At 42.7% G+C, this 18,281-nt stretch overlaps 1 protein-coding gene across 2 annotated transcripts; it reads right to left on the minus strand.

Moving 5' to 3' along the window:
• Positions 1-973: 973 nt before the first annotated feature.
• Positions 974-18,066, minus strand: LOC125437769 (cytochrome P450 2J2-like). Of its 2 annotated transcripts, XM_048505718.1 has the most exons (7): positions 17,922-18,066; positions 14,256-14,416; positions 13,024-13,200; positions 10,143-10,284; positions 6,362-6,549; positions 5,033-5,174; positions 974-1,775 (listed from the first exon to the last, which is right to left on the minus strand). In XM_048505718.1, the coding sequence occupies exons 1-7, from the start codon at positions 17,980-17,982 to the stop codon at positions 1,588-1,590; spliced, it is 1,059 nt and encodes a 352-aa protein (XP_048361675.1). In that variant the 5' UTR covers positions 17,983-18,066; the 3' UTR covers positions 974-1,587. The 2 variants fall into 2 exon arrangements, with proteins under 2 accessions (XP_048361675.1, XP_048361676.1); XM_048505719.1 differs by lacking the exon at positions 14,256-14,416 and having other exon boundaries at positions 17,922-18,008.
• Positions 18,067-18,281: the final 215 nt, after the last annotated feature.

The following is an 18,281-nucleotide window of genomic DNA, read 5'->3' on the forward strand; positions in this document are numbered from 1 at the left end:
AATCTTTATTTTCTCTCTATTTAATAAAGAAAAGTACGTAGGTACAAGTAAAGACAAAAATGTTATACATAGGTGAAGGCCAATAGAATCTTGTCTTTATTTTAGTGTACCTTTTCTTTTCTTTTCATATACTTAATATGTTATTCTTACCTTTCATAATGACTGTAATTAATATATACTTTGTTAAGGGAACAAAACGAGATTCTTAAGAAAAAGGAGATAAAGAACAACAAAGAAATAGGAATCATAGGTTGTATCTCCAATGTTATAGGAATGGTTTTTTTGTTATATGTTCCCCAGAAAAACATTAACGTTAGTATGTACCCATTATTTTCTATCTTTATATTTTTTTTGTTGAAAACTAAATAAAATGATTAAAAAAAAAAGAGCTTCAAGTCAGTATCTAATCTGGAGGAACCGGGTTTGATTCCCAGCTCTGTCAGCTCTGAGCTGTGGGAGCTATCTGGGGAATTCAGATTAGCCTGTACACTCCCACACATTCCAGCTGGGTGACCTTGGGTTAGTCACAGCTTTTCAGAGCTCTCTCAGCCCCACCCACCTCACAGGGTGTTTGTTGTGAGGGGAAGGGCAAGGAGATTGTCAGCCCCTTTGAGTCTCCTGCAGGAGAGAAGAGGGGGGATATAAATCCAAACTCTCCCTCCTCCTCCCTCCTCCCTCCTCCTCCTCCCTCCTCCCTCCTCCCTCCCTCCCTCCTCCCTCCCTCCCTCCTCCTCTTCTTCTTCTTCTTCTTCTTCTTCTTCTTCTTCTTCTTCTTCTCTTCTTTCTCTTTTCTTCTTCTTCTTCTTTCTTTCTTCTTCTTCTTCTTCTTCTTCTTCTCTTCTTCTTCTTCTTCTTCTTCTTCTTCTTCTTCTTCTTCTTCTTCTTCTTCTTCTTCTTCTTCTTCTTCTTCTTCTTCTTCTTCTTCTTCATTTGTTTGAAGCAGCGCGAAGGCGAAAGCTTATGAGCTTCCAGTATTGTTTTGCCAACATTGTGAGAGACTTCACTCTACTTTGTACAAGTGCACTTTGTTTGTGATGGAAATTGTGCCTGAGTTCTAAACTTGCTTTTAGGAAGTGTTATATGTACATGTGAGAGGTATCGCTTTAGTTTATGTTGATGAAAGAAATATTATACTGTTGCTGATTTGAGGTGATACTGTACGAGATTACTGAAAGCCACTGGAACGCTGGGCAGTTGGTCTTCCTTAAGCTCAACATGGCTCTATTCAGCTACCCAGATCTGGACTTTGGGGCTGACTGGTATGAGTACATGCTCCGGAGCTTAAGGTGGGTCATAGAGGTCAGACTGAATACACCAAAAATGAAAAGTACTTTAGGAAGAAAATAAATAGCACACACTTCATCTGAAACACAACAGACTGTACAAGGATAAAAAGAAATCTGAATACAACATAGTTCTAAAATTCCTGGCTCTTACACCTCCCTAAAGACAGTAATAAGACATAGACACTATATTTGGAAATCATACATGATCTTGGTTTCAGTCTCTAGAAATGAGCTGGGCAGGTGTGCTCACGGTTGGTTCTTGCAGACCAATTGAAAAATAAGGAAAGTGAAATGAAAAGTACTATGTATTGCATCGGGGAACAGCACAGAGTTTATAAGGATGGGGAGGTGTTGTGAACCCAAAGATAGGTTCTTCACTGAGTTCTTTCACTCCATCTGGAAGCTGAAACTTGAATGCCCTCATCAGGCTGGTGAAAAAGATGAAGAGTTCAATCCTTGCCAGCTGCTCTCCTGGACAGATACGGGCCCCTGCAAAGGAAATTTAAAAAAAGTAGTGGATGAGTAATACATATTTTTCAGGGTCTCTCTCATGGTCAGCAGTCAGTTTGAACTAGCTGTGTTGGCCAAGAGATCTGGAAGGTGAAGGGAATGCTATGGACGTAGTATACCTTGATTTTAGTAAGGCCTTTGAAAAGGTGCCCCATGATATTCTTGAAAATAAGCTGGAAAGATGTGGACTAAGTAATACAAATGTTACCGTTTATACTCGCATATATGTTGAATTTTTCAGCACATTTTTGTGCTGAAAAAGCCCCCCTAGACTTATACATGAATGAGGTGTATTTTTTAAAAAATTTTTTTAGGGTTTTTACTTTGTTGGCCGCCAGGAGGCACAGTTTTTAGGATAGCAACACCAAAATTTCAGGGTATCATTAGGTGACACTCCTGATGATACCAGCCAGGTTTGGTGAAGTTTGGTTCAGGGGGTCCAAAGTTATGGACCCCAAAGGGGCCCATAAAAGGGGTCTAAAGGGGTTCCCATTACTATTGATTGTTTCCTGATTGCTTACTAGACCTATATGACAATCATTAAGTGCTGTACCTTATGATTCTTGACAAATGTATTTTCTTTTATGTACACTGAGAGCATATGCACCGGAGACAAATTCCTTGTGTGTCCAATCACACTTGGCCAATAAAGATTCTATTCTATTCCATCCCCATTGTTTCCAATGGGAGCTAATAGTAGATGGGGCTACATTTTGATGGACCATAACTTTGGACCCCTTGAACCAAACTTTACTAACCCTGGGTGGTATCATCAGGATAATCTCTTGCTGATACCAGCCAGGTTTGGTGATGTTTGGTTCAGGGGATCCAAAGTTATGGATCCCCAAAGTGGGTGCTCCCATCCCCCACTGTTTCCAATGGAAGCTAATAGCAGATGGGGCTACCCATTTGAGGGTCTATAACTTTGGACCCCCTGAACCAAACTTCACCAAACCTGGGTGGTATCATCAGGAGGGTCTCCTAAAGATACTCTGAAATGTTGGTACTGCTAACATAAACATTCCTCTCCTGACAGGCATCCTCAAATTTTCCTCAGATTCTCCCTTTAAATCACCCCCCCTTCTGAGTGGATTTAAAGGGAGAATCAAGGCTTATAGAGCTAGTTTACTGTTTTTCTTTGAAATAAATATTCAAAAACATTTAACCTACTGATGCCTCAATTAATGTAATTTTATTGGTATCTATTTTTATTTTTGAAATTTACCAATAGCTGCTGCATTTCCCACCCTCGACTTAGATGCGAGTCAATAAGTTTTCCCAGGTTTTTTTTGGTAAAATTAAGTGCCTCAACTTATATGCGTAACATATAACATGAGTAAGCAGTGTGATACAGCAGCCAAAAAAGCCCCTGCAATTATGGGATGCATCAATAAGTATAGTGTCTAGATCAGGGGTAGGGAACCTGCGGCTCTCCAGATGTTCAGGAACTACAATTCCCATCAGCCCCTACTAGCATGGCCAATTGGCCATGCTGACAGAGGCTGATGGGAATTGTAGTTCCTGAACATCTGGAGAGCCGCAGGTTCCCTACCCCTGGTCTAGATAGAGGGAAGTAATTGTACCACTCTGCTCTGCATTGGTCAGACCTCACCTTGACTACTGTGTTCCGTTCTGGGTATGGCAATTTAAGAAGAATATTGACAATATGGAACATTTCCAGAGGAGGGCAACCAAAATGGTAAAAGGTCTGGAATCTATGCCCTACATAGAAAGTCTTAGGGAGCTTGCAGAATCATTGCGTTGGAAGAGACCACAAGGGCCATCAAATCCAGCCCCCTGCCATACAGGAACACACAATCAAAGCATTCCTAACATACCCTGTTTCCCCTAATATAAGACATCCCCGAAAAATAAGACATAGTAGAGGTTTGGCTGAAGTGCGAAATATAAGGCATCCCCCGAAAGTAAGACATAGCAAAGTTTTTGTTTGGAAGCATGCCCGATGAACAGAACACAGGAAAAATAAGACATCCCCTGAAAATAAGACATGGCACATCTTTGGGAGCAAAAATTAATATAAGACACTGTCTTATATTCGGGGAAACATGGTATGATCATCCAGCATCTGTTTAAAAACCTAAAGAGATAAGAGTAGTCTGTCATGACTTGTTTTTGAGAAACCCATGTTGATTTTCAGTGATCACATTATTCCCTTCCAAGTACTTACAGACTATCTCCTTAATTATTTGCTCTAGAATCTTTCATGGTATTGATGTCAGGCTACCCGGGTGGTAATTGTTTGGATCCTCTTTCCCCCCCTTTTGAAGATGAGGACAACATTAGCTCTCCTCCAGTCCGCTGAAACTTCTCCTGTTCTCTAGGAGTTCTCAAAGATTATAGCAAGCAGTTGTGAGATTACTTCTGCCAGTTCTTTTAATACCCTGGGATGTAATTCATCAGGTCCTGGAGATTTGAATTCATTTAAAGTATTCAGGTATTCCTGTACTAGCTCTTTATTCTATGCTGAATTTCCCCTATTTTGTCTTCTGATCCATTTCCCCTCAGTTGAGCATTGTTTTTCTTTTGGGAAAAAAACTGAGGAAAAGAAGGTATGGAGTAGTTCTGCCTTTTCTCTGTCCCCTGTTACAATTTCACCATTTTCTCCTTGCTGTGACCCTATCATATCCTTTTTCTTCATTTTGCTGTGGCCATAACAAAAAAGCTGTTTTTATTGTTTTTAATATCTCTTTCAAGTCTGAGCTCATTGTGAGATTTAGCTTTTCTGACTTTCTCCCTACATGTCTCCATTATTTGTATGAAAAAAATCTTGTAAAACTGTCCGGGGGTCGCCGTGACGGCTTGCCCCGGACTCGGTCTGCCAGGGGCAGGGCCAGCTGGGAGCTGACAGCTGAACCCAGCAAAAGCCTGCCCCAGCATGGGAGCACCAGCAGGGGCCAGGACAGCCAGGAGGCGGCGGCAAGGCGGCTCAGCTGAGGCTCGTTGAGCCGTCAGCTGGGCGCGGCGGCGAGCCGGGGAACGCCCCATAAGCCCCTGCAAGGGGATATAAGGTGGAGAAGGATGGGCGGGCGAGGCTCGGCACAACGGGGCGTGGGAGGGGGTTGTGGAAGCTGGGAGGTAAAAGGGAAGGAGCAGAGCGAGAGGAAGGAGGAAGCGAAGGGAAAAGAGTTCGGGGGTAGTGAGGGGTCGACTTGGCAGAGGGGGATCGCCACAAAAACATATTATCAATCAGAATCAATTTGAAATTCTATATTTACCTGCACCAAATGGAAGAAATGCTTCATTTTCCACGAAAAGGCCATCCTTGTCCAAAAAATGATTGGGGTTGAAAGCCTCAGGTGTCTCCCAATGAATGGGATCATGAAGAACTGAGTAAATATCAGGAATAACAAAGGTCCCCTGCAAGGAAAAAGTACTAACTCAGGAATACATTCTGAATTCATTCATGGCCATCCATTTTTCAGTGCTCTTCATGTCAGTTTTTGATCTATACCTGCTTCATTGTCTTGGAATTTAGATCTCACATTTTCTTTTCGTATGACTGAAATTTCATATTTATTTAATTTAAATAACGTGGAGCTGGAGCTGATTCCAGGTGTTCTAGTCCAACCCCGTGCCAGTTTAAGAACTTCAGCTGTATTACCTGCAAGCAGATATTCAACTGCTACTCAAAAACATTTTAGCCACAGTAAACTAAATTCACATCACACCCTTATCTGTGTTGTCAAAGGCTGTCATGACCGGATTCAACTGGTTGTGGTGGATTTTCCGGGCTGTGTGGCTGTGGTCTGGTGGACTGATAAGCCCCACCTGCAATACAATACTATCAACCACATCTTTGCATAACAAGTTCCACTCAAACACTTACTAATTGGTTCCCCACCCTGGGACATGGACAATATATACTCCACTAAACATTCCCTTCTCACTGACAGTGTTAACAGACTTCCCTCTATGATACACCTCTGAAGATCAAAAAGTCAACTGATGCAATGTTAAAGCTAACACACAATCAAGAAACGCATTGCATCCACTGCTTTTTATGTGCCAAAGGTGTGTACAAAACAATAAAGTGCATATGTATAAAAGACAAACCAAATGCAACAATGTTTACAACAAAGCTCTATGTACTCAATATCTTCAAGAACATAAACAAGTCTTAGCTGTAAGGGTGTCAGCGTTCGTACGCAGTGTTCTCAGTTCATTATCTGCGTTAACGCGCTGTACTTTCAACTTGACGAAACACCGTCCTCTTATATCAACTCATTCTATGGAGTGTCAGAGAATCAATCAAATCTGTCTGTGCGGTATGAACGGAATGAAAGGTATGCACTTATTCTAGCCGTTTTCGAGTAGTCTTCATCAGATCAGATTCTCATTCTAGCAGCCATAATTGGGGTAAATATTTTTGGTGAAATCTTCACATCCATGCACATCCCCATTAAGTTTCACCAAAAAGGTCAAAACCAACCAAACCTTCAGGAAAAGGAGCATAGAAAGCCCTTTTGTGGATGTGATCATGTATCAATTTGCTATCTCTTCTTGTTCTATAGATAGGGGAACACTATTTTCCCAATATTCTGTACCTTTGGGATGAGAAAATGAAACATGTTTACATCCTTTGCGCATTGCCTGGAGACCCCAAATAAGAGTATATATTGGGCACGCTGAACCTCTTGAATCACAGCATTTGTGTAGGGTAATTTCTTCTTATCTTGATAGCTCAGTGATTGAACGGAACCCAAAACATCTTTTATCTCTTTGTGGACTTTCTCTGAGGAGCATAGCAAAAGGAAAGGTTTGTTTTGGACATTGTGTTTAACTCAAGCAACCTTTCAGGAGATATTTTCTCCATATAAAACTATTTCACATGATTCAATTAAAGATTTCTGTAAATCAAGGCCTAAAGATTTCTGTAAATCATCATCATACCCTCATGGGCACCCTCTTGTCACGGGGAAGGGACTTGAGTGCTTTGATGACATTGAAAGCTATGCTGGAGGTATGTACAATCAAATGGGAAAAGACAATGGCTTTTCCCAAAAAAGTCCTGGCACCCATTATAAGGGATGTAAACAAAGCACTGATGACAATCGAAATAATGTCCATCAAACAAACCAGTCAGCTCATGTACAGCATGACAATAGTGGTCACACAAGAACTGCACAAGAAAACACCTAAACCCAAAATAAAACCAACATCAAAGAAAAGTGGAAAATCTGACTGGAACAGAAGATCAAAAAACTAGTAATCTGAAAAATATGAAGGAACAAAGATTAAAGAATGGCAAGATCTCCAAATAACTAATTAGAAGGTACTGGCTAGACACTAAAACAATTGAAGAAGTGCTGGAGATCACAGCAAAGTGCTGAAAATCACAGCAATTTTTTTGAAAGATATGAAATAAGAAACATCCAGTACAGACAAAATCAACAATTTTGATCAGACCAAAAGCGTTTCTTCCAAAGCCTCAACACAAAAATCAATGTTGAAAGAGAAAAAAATCCAGAAAAAATGCAACACTTTAGTTTTGGAAAGATCTGTGGGAAAACAAGAAGGATTACAACAAGAAGATGCAGTGAATAAAAGATTTTGAGAAACTTGTTGGCCAAAAACAAATGCAAGAACTGGAAATAACAACTGACATGATAAAACACCAAAACTGGACGGCACCAGGGCATGATCAACTGCAGGTAGGCTTGGAGATTCAAGTGCACTGAATCCCGAATTCGGCCCGAATCTGGGCACATTCAGACATATTCAGACCAAAATCGTGTCCTGCCCGAATATTCACTTTTGGGGGTATTTTTTGTGGGTTTTTTGCATTTTGGCCTGCAGGGGACACAGTTGTAAAGCTAGTGGCACCAACATTTCAGGGTACCATCTGGAGACAATCCTGATGATTTCACCTGAGTTTGGTGAGGTTTGGTTCAGTGGGTTCAAGGTTATGGACCCCCAAAGTGGGTGCCCCATCCCCCATTGTTTCCAATGGGATATAACAGGAGATGAGGGCTACCCCTTTGAGGGTCCATAACTTCACCAAACTTCACCAAACTCAGGTGGCATCATCAGGACAGTCTCTGGATGAGACCCTGGAATTTTGGTGACACTAGCTTTAAAAATACATCCCTGACAGGCCTCCCCAAAAAATTTGCCCAGATTCTCTGCTGTGGGCACCCAGTTGAAGATGAACCTGATGCCCACAAAATGAGTGCCCAGCCATCCAAACTTCAACAAAGTTGGCTGATTCCTTTCAGGAGACTCACACCAGCAGTTATATTAAATATAATTAAATAGTAATAATAATAAGGTGCTGTCAAATCACAGTTGACTTATGACTTTTCTGTAGTGTTTTGAAGACAAGAGACGGAGGTAAGAACATAAGAACATAAGAACATAAGAACAAGCCAGCTGGATCAGACCAAAGTCCATCTAGTCCAGCTCTCTGCTACTCGCAGTGGCCCACCAGGTGCCTTTGGGAGCTCACATGTAGGATGTGAATGCAATGGCCTTCTTACAAGCTGTTGCTCCCGATCACCTGGTCTGCTTAAGGCATTTGCAATCCCAGATCAAAAGAGGATCAAGATTGGTAGCCATAAATCGACTTTCTCCCTCCATAAATCTGTCCAAGCCCCTTTTAAAGCTGCTATCCAGGTTAGTGGCCATCACCACCTCCCTGTGGCAGAGCATATTCCAAAACACCAACTGGCTACACGCTGTGTGAAGAAGTGTTTTTATTAGTCCTAATTCTTCCCCCCAGCATTTTCAATGAATGCCCCCTGGTTCTAGTATTGTGAGAAAGAGAGAAAAATTTCTCTCTGTCAACATTTTCTACCCCATGCATAATTTTATAGACTTCAATCATATCCCCCCTTAGCCGCCTCCTCTCCAAACTAAAGAGTCCCAAACACTGCAGCCTCTCCTCATAGGGAAGGTGCTCCAGTCCCTCAATCATCCTTGTTGCCCTTCTCTGCACTTTTTCTATCTCCTCAATATCCTTTTTGAGATGCAGCGACCATCTAGTTTGCCATTGTTTGCCATTGCCCTTCTCAGCATAGCAACCCTGGTCTTTCTTGGTGATATCCCATCAAATATTAACCCTGCTAAGTTTCTGAGCTTTGACATGCTCCAGTTAGTTTGCAGCATTTAGCTGCTTAAGGCCTGAATACATTTTACAAAGTCCTCAGATATGTCAGCCCAGAGCATTACATGTAGAGCATTATGAAACTATTGTCCTGACTGCAGAAAAGTATACAGCTAAAACAGAATATATACATATCCATGAATGCACACACATTTGCATATGTGCCTGCTAGTGATGTACACTTGAGAAGAAAAAACAGAAAAAGAATCACTGTCCAAAATCCTTCAAAAATAAATGGAACCAACAGACTCAACAGAACCAATCTCAAGCCACAGAATCCCAGCAGAAACACTGGTCAGCCCAAATCAATACATGGAAAACCACAGAACACAAACAGAATCAATTTAAACAAGGGATGTTTATGTAATCCCAACACAACCTGTAAAGTTGATGATTAACAAGCCCAGGATCTCGCCTAAATATTCTTTACTTCTGGAATTTCTGGGCTCATCTTTACCAGCCTCTGGTGCCATTTCTTTATTTAGCTTGTAACAGAAAGAAAACAGGTTATTTTAGTTTTCTTTCAAAGATATGGCCCTACCTAACAGAAACGTGCCCTGGAAGAGCAGCAAAAGACAATTCAGATGGCTTCTTAATGTATATGTGGAAAAACTGATGAGAAATATTAACTCTTAAACATTCTCTCCATGTTACTCAGATTTTTGTTCTGAAATAAAAAGTTGCTCAGTCAGAGCTGTTCTGTCAGAGATTTTTGAGGGAAATTTTTCCTCAGAGCACAGACTGTTAGATGTTTGAGTCTGTGTGAGGCATACCCCCCCCCTCTCTCTTGGGGAGGAGACTAGGAGGTGCCTCATTATAGGAGATCTAGGGGCAGGCAGAGTTTGGAAAATAGGGGTATCTCAGGCAGCCCACAGGGTAAGGGAAGGGCAGGCTCAGCCCAGACCCAGAGGCTTTGATTAGTTGGCTGGGGCCCTGAGGGTGGGTCCATCTCCCTAAAAACAGGGAAGGAATGTGACTGAGGAGGAAGCTGTTCGCTGGTAGTTTATGCAGAACAGGGGAACTTGCCAAGTTACAGGGAGAGGCAACCAGTGAGTTCTTCTCCCTCACTTCTGACAACTATGGAACAAGCAAAGAGCTTGTCCCAGGGGAGTGCCAAAAAGGGGTCTCCAGTGACAGGGGGCACCACACCTCCCACCTTTCCCCTGACATAGAGCTTAACGAGGACAACAACAATAAGGGCAATGCTTACAAGACTCACGCACCTTGGATGTCAGGATGATTTGCCATGAAGAGCAGCGCCCAATGCAGAGTGTTGGCTGTGGTGTCGGACCCTGCGATGAAGAGGTCAATGATGCACTGGACCAGGTTCTCTTCATTGTATGTAGAAGCAGGGTCCTTCTTGCTCTGTTGTTGACAATGAATAATGAGAAAGTGAGCGTGAAATAAATTATTGGCATTTTGCTATCGTTACCAATGCACCCATCAGAAACTAAATTAGAAAAGATGGCAGAGAATCATAGAATCACAGAGCTGGAAGGAGCCATCCCAGGAACAGCCTAAAGCATCCCTGATAAGCGTCTATCCAGCTGCTTCTTGAAGACTGTCAGAGAGTCATAAGAACATAAGAACATAAGAACAAGCCAGCTGGATCAGACCAAAGTCCATCTAGTCCAGCTCTCTGCTACTCGCAGTGGCCCACGCAGTCCCCACCTCCCTATACTGCTGAATCCACTTTTGGACTGCTGTTAAAAAATACTTTTCTGTCATAGAATCATATGAGTTTCTCCAGCTGGTATTTTCTGTCCATAGTTTTATCCCCACGATTGCAAGACAACTTCCGTGAGATAAGTAGAACATCCTGAAGAGTAACGTATCTGCGAACTAAGAATGTAGAAAAGCTGTATTTAAAGTGGGGTTCTTTGTCGGATTTTTCAATATCAGAGGTACAGCTAATCAGATTAGGAAATCAGTCACGTAGTTATTTTCATTGAGTTCAGCAGAGAGCGCAAGTGCAAGTGTCATGCTCTGTGCACAACTGAATGAAATTCCTGGGGACTGCCCAGGAAAAAGGGAAACTCTGCAACAAACCTGTGTGCCAGGTCCAGAACAGTAGAGAATGTCATGACCTGGACTAGACTAAAACAGAATGGAATCAGCCAAACCATGTTGGCTCATCCATTTGCTCATTGTCCAATATGATAAGAACATAAGAAAGAGCCTGCTGGATCAGACCAGAGTCCATCTAGTCCAGCTCTCTGCTACTCGCAGTGGCCCACCTGATGCCTTTGGGAGCTCACATGCAGGATGCGAAAACAATGGCCTGCTGCTGCTGCTGCTGCTGCTGCTGCTCCCCAGCCTCTGGTCTGCTCAGGCATTTGCAATCTCAGATCAAGGAGGATCAAGTTTGGTAGCCACAGATCAATTTCTCCTCCATAAATCTGCCCAAGCCGCTTTTAAAGCTATTCAGCTTAATGTCCATCGCCACCGCCATCGCCACCTCTTGTGTCCAAACACCAATCACGTGTTGCGTGAAGAAATGCTTCCTTTTATTAGTCCTAATTTTCCCCTCCGCATTTTCAATGCATGTCCCCAATGTAGAACATATGATATGATATAGGAGCAGCAGTGGCGTAGGAGGTTAAGAGCTCGTGTATCTAATCTGGAGGAACCGGGCTTGATTCCCAGCTCTGCCACCTGAGCTGTGGAGGCTTATCTGGGGAATTCAGATTAGCCTGTGCACTCCCACACACGCCAGCTGGGTGACCTTGGGCTAGTCACAGCTTCTCAGAGCTCTCTCAGCCCCACCTACCTCACAGGGTGTTTGTTGTGAGGGGGGAAGGGCAAGGAGATTGTAAGCCCCTTTGAGTCTCCTGCAGGAGAGAAAGGGGGGATATAAATCCAAACTCTTCTTCTTCCTCTTCTTCTTTCCATCATTGCTTTCTGCTCTGTACATTGCTACTCAAATCAATTCCAATGTCAGGTCTGTCATGTGAAAAGCATTTCCTACACATGAAAGACTGTGAGCAGAAGAGGGGAGCACTAAAGTCTGGTTAAGCCTGGTTCCCAACCCGACACGTTAGATCTTGGACCTAAATACCTGAGGGATCGCCTCTCCCCATATCCCCCTCCCTATATCGCCCTCCCTATATAGCTCCTCCTCAGAGAACCTGTTGTTGATCCCTGGCCCAAAAGCGATCAGGCTGGCCTCCACACGGGCCAGGACCTTTACGGCCCTGGCCCCCACCTGGTGGAACAGTCTCCCAAGGGAGATCAGGGCCCTGAGAGACTTGCAGAGTTTTCACAGGGCCTGCAAGATGGACCTGTTGCACCAGTCATTTGGCCAGCCTGGTTAAGAACACCACTCCAGTTCCATCTCACCTCCTGTGGGCACAAGGGGGGAGGGGGGAAGAAAATGCCACCATCTGACATTACATGGTTCCTGATTTTATTAAGTGGGGTTTGAGCTGGTTTTATATCATATTTTAAAGTTATTTTATACTGTGTTTAAAGTCATATTTTACATTTGTTGTTGTTCACTGCCCTGAACCCTTCGGGGAAGGGTGGTCTATAAATCCAAATGAATGAATGAATGAATGAATGAATGAATGAATGAATGAATGAATGAATGAAATCTCCCATGTTTGTTCACTGCCCTGAATCCTTCGGGGAAGGGCGGTCTATAAATCCAATAAATGAATGAACGAATGCATGAATCTCCCATGTGGAGAAACCTGTTCTGCCGCTTGAGCTGCTGCTGCCAGCTGGGTGACCTTGGGCTAGTCGCATTCTTCAGAGCTCTCTCAGTCCCACCTCACAGGGTGTTTGTTGTGAGCAGGGAAGGGAATGGAGTTTGTAAGGCCCTTTGAGTCTCCTTACAGGAGAGAAAGTGGAGATATACATCCAACTCTTCAACTCTTCTAGGCAAGGATCTTACCCACTTATCCCTGAATCATGCAGAGCCGCCATATTGGGGACCAGTATTCAGAAGAGCCACACATGGCATGTCAACGAGTAACATATGGCTCTTGAGCCACTGTTATAGAGAAAATAGATCCAAAGTTTTCAAAGACTATGGATTGAACTTAGGTTAGGCTTTTCTTTTGGTTGAGTTTATCAAATAGCACGTACAAAGCAGACACTTACTTTCTCCATCTGATGCAGATAGAAATCAATGAAATCCTGTGGATCATGCCAGGCCTGATTCTCCTTATGTTTTTCTATCTCCTTCTTTGCAAATGAATTCATCACCGCTAAGCATGAAAATGCTTTCTTGTGAGGACCTGGGAGATGGTTCATGAGCCTTGGAAACAATTCATACAGCTGCAAAAAAAAAAGGATGAAAATTGTGTCCGGCTGGTGTAGGCTTTTTGGGTTGTGTGGCCGTGATCTGGTAATTTTAGCTCCTAATGTTTTGCCTGCATTTATGACTGGAATCTATAGTTGGTGGATGAAATGAAAGGAGCTAAAACTACTAGACCATGGCCACACAGTCTGAAAAATCCCCAACAGATAGTCGAATCCCGCCATAAATGCCTTCAATGAAACTGTGTCGCTGCAATGAAGACCGGAAACAAACCAATAATGTTTGTTTCTCATTCTGGTGTCCCCATACTGCATCCAGAGAAGTGTAGTGGTTATGAAGTCTGTTTTTACGATTGGATGCCAATGTAACATTATTAATTGCTGTTTTAATGGGGTTTTATTGTGACTATTTTTTATTGTGTTGTTCACCGCCCAGAACCCTTTGGGGGAGGGGTGGTATATAAAACCAATTATAAATAAATAAATAGATAGATAGATAGATAGATAGATAGATAGATAGATAGATAGATAGATAGATAGATAGATAGATAGATAGATAGATAGATAGATAGATAGATAGATAGATAGATAGATAGATAGATAGATAAATGAGTGGTTATGAATGGCATACTGTAATCTGGAGAACTGGGTTCAATTCCCCACTCTTCCAGATGAAGTCTGCTGGGTGACCTTGGGCCAGGCACGATTCTCTCAGAACTCTCTCAGTCCGCACAGAGGCAGTTATTGGCCAATCACCTCTGAATGTCTTTTGCCTTGAAAACTGTGACTTGAAGTGGAATTCATTGCTGTACGAGGGAATTTGTGAAAAACGTTTCAAGAAACTCTCGATTTTTTTCTTAAAATTTTTTTTGTAGAAACTACTGATTTCAGCGAAGGTACGTCAGAGTTGTGGGCAAGAGGCTGCTGCACCTCTGTCTACTATGCTCTTTTTATGTTCAAGGGACCCTTATTATTCCCCATCTCTTCATCTTCAAAGTGCAGCCCCCCAAATATGGTTTCCTAGGGACTTCTAAGGCCAGTGTGAATCAGCAAGAAAGTAAAAGACTACTCACAACATAAACAATACTTGCTGAAAATTTTAAGATAATTTGAACAGCTTCCACAATCTGGAGGAATTCTTTATCTTCAACTGAAAACAGGTGTCCAAAAGTGACGGCCGAGATCACATTGGTGACTGAATTTCTGATGTATGATGCAGGGTCCAATGGCTGCCCTGAAAATAAAAGCTATTTGCGTTTATTTTGCCTGTCCAGTTAATGCAGTTCAAGTGTTTACAGTTCGATAACCAGAGCGGCATTTTTGCTGGTACGAGCGGCTCGCATGCTGTTTTTTAACTGCAGAAACTTATGAATAATTCGCTCTTATCTTTGGATCTCACTCGGTGACCCTAAGCCAGACAGCCCAATAAAAAGTATCTGGGCAAGGAGAAGGGAAGGAAGGATAAATAGTATTGTGGTTGGAGTCTGCAACTGACTTCCTGACTAGGGTGAGGGGGTGGATGACGCAGGTTTTGAGCAGTTTGTCAGAGCATCCAGGCCATCTGACCTTGTAGTTACGAGTGGTTTCCACTTTCCTGTTGTGTGCTAGGAGACAAACTCTACTAAGCATCCGGAGTTACAAAACCTCCTATCCTGCCTAGGGGCAGAAGCAATGAAGGGTAATTACATTTGACTTAACATTAACCAACACTTGAGAATGGGCCAGTGGGATGAAGGTGGGGAGGATCCAAGGGGAAAATGACCATGTCATAAGAACATAAGAACATATGTCCTCCTAGAATTCCTTTTGCAGGGGAGGACCAAGGAAGTTCACAGCCAGACCTGTATGTTGGGTTTTAGTAGGGCAGACTTTAATGAACTCAGAAGGATGACTAAAGTTTTTCCATATGCAAGATTTCTGGAAGATAGCAAGGGTGGACTCTCATAAAAGTAGAGCTGTTGCAAGCTCAGTGTGCCAGGATCCTAGCAAGACAGAAACATGGCAGGAAAAAAAAAAGGATATTGAAGAGATAGAAAAAGTGCAGAGAAGGGCAACGAGGATGATTATGTTCAAGGGACCCTTATTATATGTTTATGTTTATATATGCTTTCATATTGTTCACCGCCCTGAGCCCTTTGGGGATAGGGCGGTATACTAAATCAAATAATAAATAAATAAAAATAAATAAATGATTGAGGGACTGGAGCACCTTCCTTATGAGGAGAGGCTGCAGTGTTTGGGACTCTTTAGTTTAGAGAGGAGACGTCTGAGGGGGGATAGGATTGAAGTCTATAAAATTATGGATGAGGTAGAAAATGTTGACAGAGAGAAATTTTTCTCTCTTTCTCACAATACTAGAACCAGGGGGCATACATTGAAAATGCTGGGGGGAAGAATTAGGACTAATAAAAGGAAACACTTCTTCACGCAACGTGTGATTGGTGTTTGGAATATGCTGCCACAGGAGGTGGTGATGGCCACTAACCTGGATAGCTTTAAAAGGGGCTTGGACAGATTGATGGAGAAGTCGATTTATGGCTACCAATCTTGATCCTCCTTGATCTGAGATTGCAAATGCCTTAACAGACCAGGTGATTGGGAGCAACAGCCGCAGAAGGCCATTGCTTTCACATCCTGCTTGTGAGCTCCCAAAGACACCTGGTGGGCCACTGCGAGTAGCAGAGAGATGGACTAGATGGACTCTGGTCTGATCCAGCTGGCTTGTTCTTATGTTCTTATGTTCTTAAATTGAGGAACAATAGCTAATTGAATCCTGGGTGCAATGTAAATAGACCTCAGGAATAGAAAACGTGTTGCACGCTGGCTGCTCAACCTATTTTACAATACACATGAGTGAAAAATAACACAAAACTAAAAACAAACTAGTCCAAACAAACTTACCAACCCTAAGTGACGTGTGCAGAACAAAATATACACAACTCAAGCCGACGAAATACTTAAATATAAAATATCACATACCACTGAGAAAATCTGAACTGCATGTATCCAGAAGCTCAGGAAACATGAAGTTGTAAAAAACGAATGAAGTTGTAAAAAAATGCTTGCATAGTATAAACAGCTACTGTTTTCTACATGTGCGAGCCACTTTGAAAGGTTATTAGGCAATGTTCTCTGTAAGCTGCACAGCTATGCAAGCACAACATTGGTGCTACGCAGGTCGGGAAACCTACTGGCAGGAGGAGCTCTCACTGGCAGCTCAATTCCGCTGAACAAGAGTGAGCTTCCGCACAGCAGCAAAGGCTTGGTCAATACCCCAGAAATTCGGTAAAATCCAGATTCGGATTTATTCAGGCATAAAGTTATCTGTATGTCCAAATGAGACAAATAACATTCTGATATACCTGGAAAAAATCAGGTCAGTCTGATTTTTTTGGTGTTTTTCGCATTTCGGCCTGCAGGGGCACATTTTTAAAGCTAGCTTCTGGGAGCGGGGGTGGGGGGAGCAGGAAAACAAAATAAGCCTTTTGGGGATCCATAAAATGGAACCCCCAGAAGCAAAGTTTACCAAGCCTGGATGCTATTACCAGGAGGGCCTCCTGGAGCCACCTTGAAAGTCTGGTGCCTCTATCTTCACAAATGTGCAGCTTGCTTACACACTCAGAAATTCCCCATTGGCTACAATGGATCCAAGGCACTGCAAAGCAGAAAATCTGAGCAAATTTTGGGGTGCCTGTCAGGGACACATTTTTAAAGCTAGTGGCACCAGAATTCCAAGGTCTCATCCGGAGACTGTCCTGATGCCACCCGAGTTTGGTGAAGTTTGATTGGGGGGGGGGCAATGTTATGGACCTTCAAAGGGGTAGCCCTCATCTCCTGTTAGCTCTCATTGGAAACAATGGGGGATGTGGCACCCTCTTTGAGGGTCCATAACTTTGGCCCCCCTGAACCAAACTTTACCAAACTCAGGTGGTATCATCAGGACAGTCTCAGAAAGAAACTCAGAAATTGAGGTGGCACTAACTTTAAAACTGCACCCCCTACAGGCCAAAATGTGAACAACCACCAAAAATACCAAAGAAAGCCTGAATACTTTGCATTTGGATTCGTTCATATTCGGGCAGGACGTATTCGGCTGATTTTTGCCCGAATATGCCTGAATTCACCCAGATTTGGGCCAAATCTGGCATTTTTTGCACCCAAATCTCCAAGCCTAGTAAAAAAGCCTTAGAGAGGGAGTATTGCTATTAGGCATACTGAATATTGATTGATTGATTGATTGATTGATTGATTGATTGATTGATTGATTGATTGATTGATTGATTGATTGATTGATTGATTTGTTCATTCCACTTTTATACCGCCCTCCCCCAAAGGGCTCAGGGCGGTTTACAACATAAATACAGACAAGTGGATAAATAGGATAAAATGTTAAAAATTAATACCAGTTAAAATGCAGTGCTCCAAATTCATAATCATTTAAAACAGATGGCGTTCAACCATTAACTCCTCTAACTCCTCTGGGAGGGGAATAGCGGATCTCAGTTAATGGGCACCTATCAGCAGCCGGCCTCCCCGAAAGCCCGGCGGAATAACTCGGTCTTACAGGCCCTGCGAAACTCGTTTAGGTCCCGCAGGGCCCAGACAGCTGGAGGAAGAGCATTCCACCAGGCAGGGGCCAGGGCCTTAAAAGCCAGTATCGGAGACTTGGGAGGTCTCCAGTATGGGAGTGGGATTTCTGAAGGTGGAGTTTATGCCAACATAACTTTAGCATCACATACCTTTTGCATGTACAAATGTCTCAACAAGTTGATTGGCCTCTTCTTCTATTTGGCGCTCCATACTTTTCTTCCCCAGGCCCAGTTTTCGCAAAGTAATCACTGCAAACCTCCTCTGCTGTTTCCAAGTTTCACCATTTGAATTCACAATACCTAAACCGATTAAGAAAAAAATGAGAAATTATTACTCTCCAAAAATCCTGTGAAAAACAAAGTCCTAGCCTAGGAAATGCAAAAATTAACATACCTCTGTTCTCCTTGGTCTCTGCAGGGACCTGCAGGGAGTCCCCAAGTCTTGTTAGAAGAACCCGCTCTCATTTATCGTCTCAACTCTGTTCCAAGCAGAGTGATGTGAATTATACT

The sequence above is a fragment of the Sphaerodactylus townsendi genome, linkage group LG08 (assembly GCF_021028975.2).
Source record: "Sphaerodactylus townsendi isolate TG3544 linkage group LG08, MPM_Stown_v2.3, whole genome shotgun sequence".
In the NCBI taxonomy this organism is placed as follows: domain Eukaryota; kingdom Metazoa; phylum Chordata; class Lepidosauria; order Squamata; family Sphaerodactylidae; genus Sphaerodactylus; species Sphaerodactylus townsendi.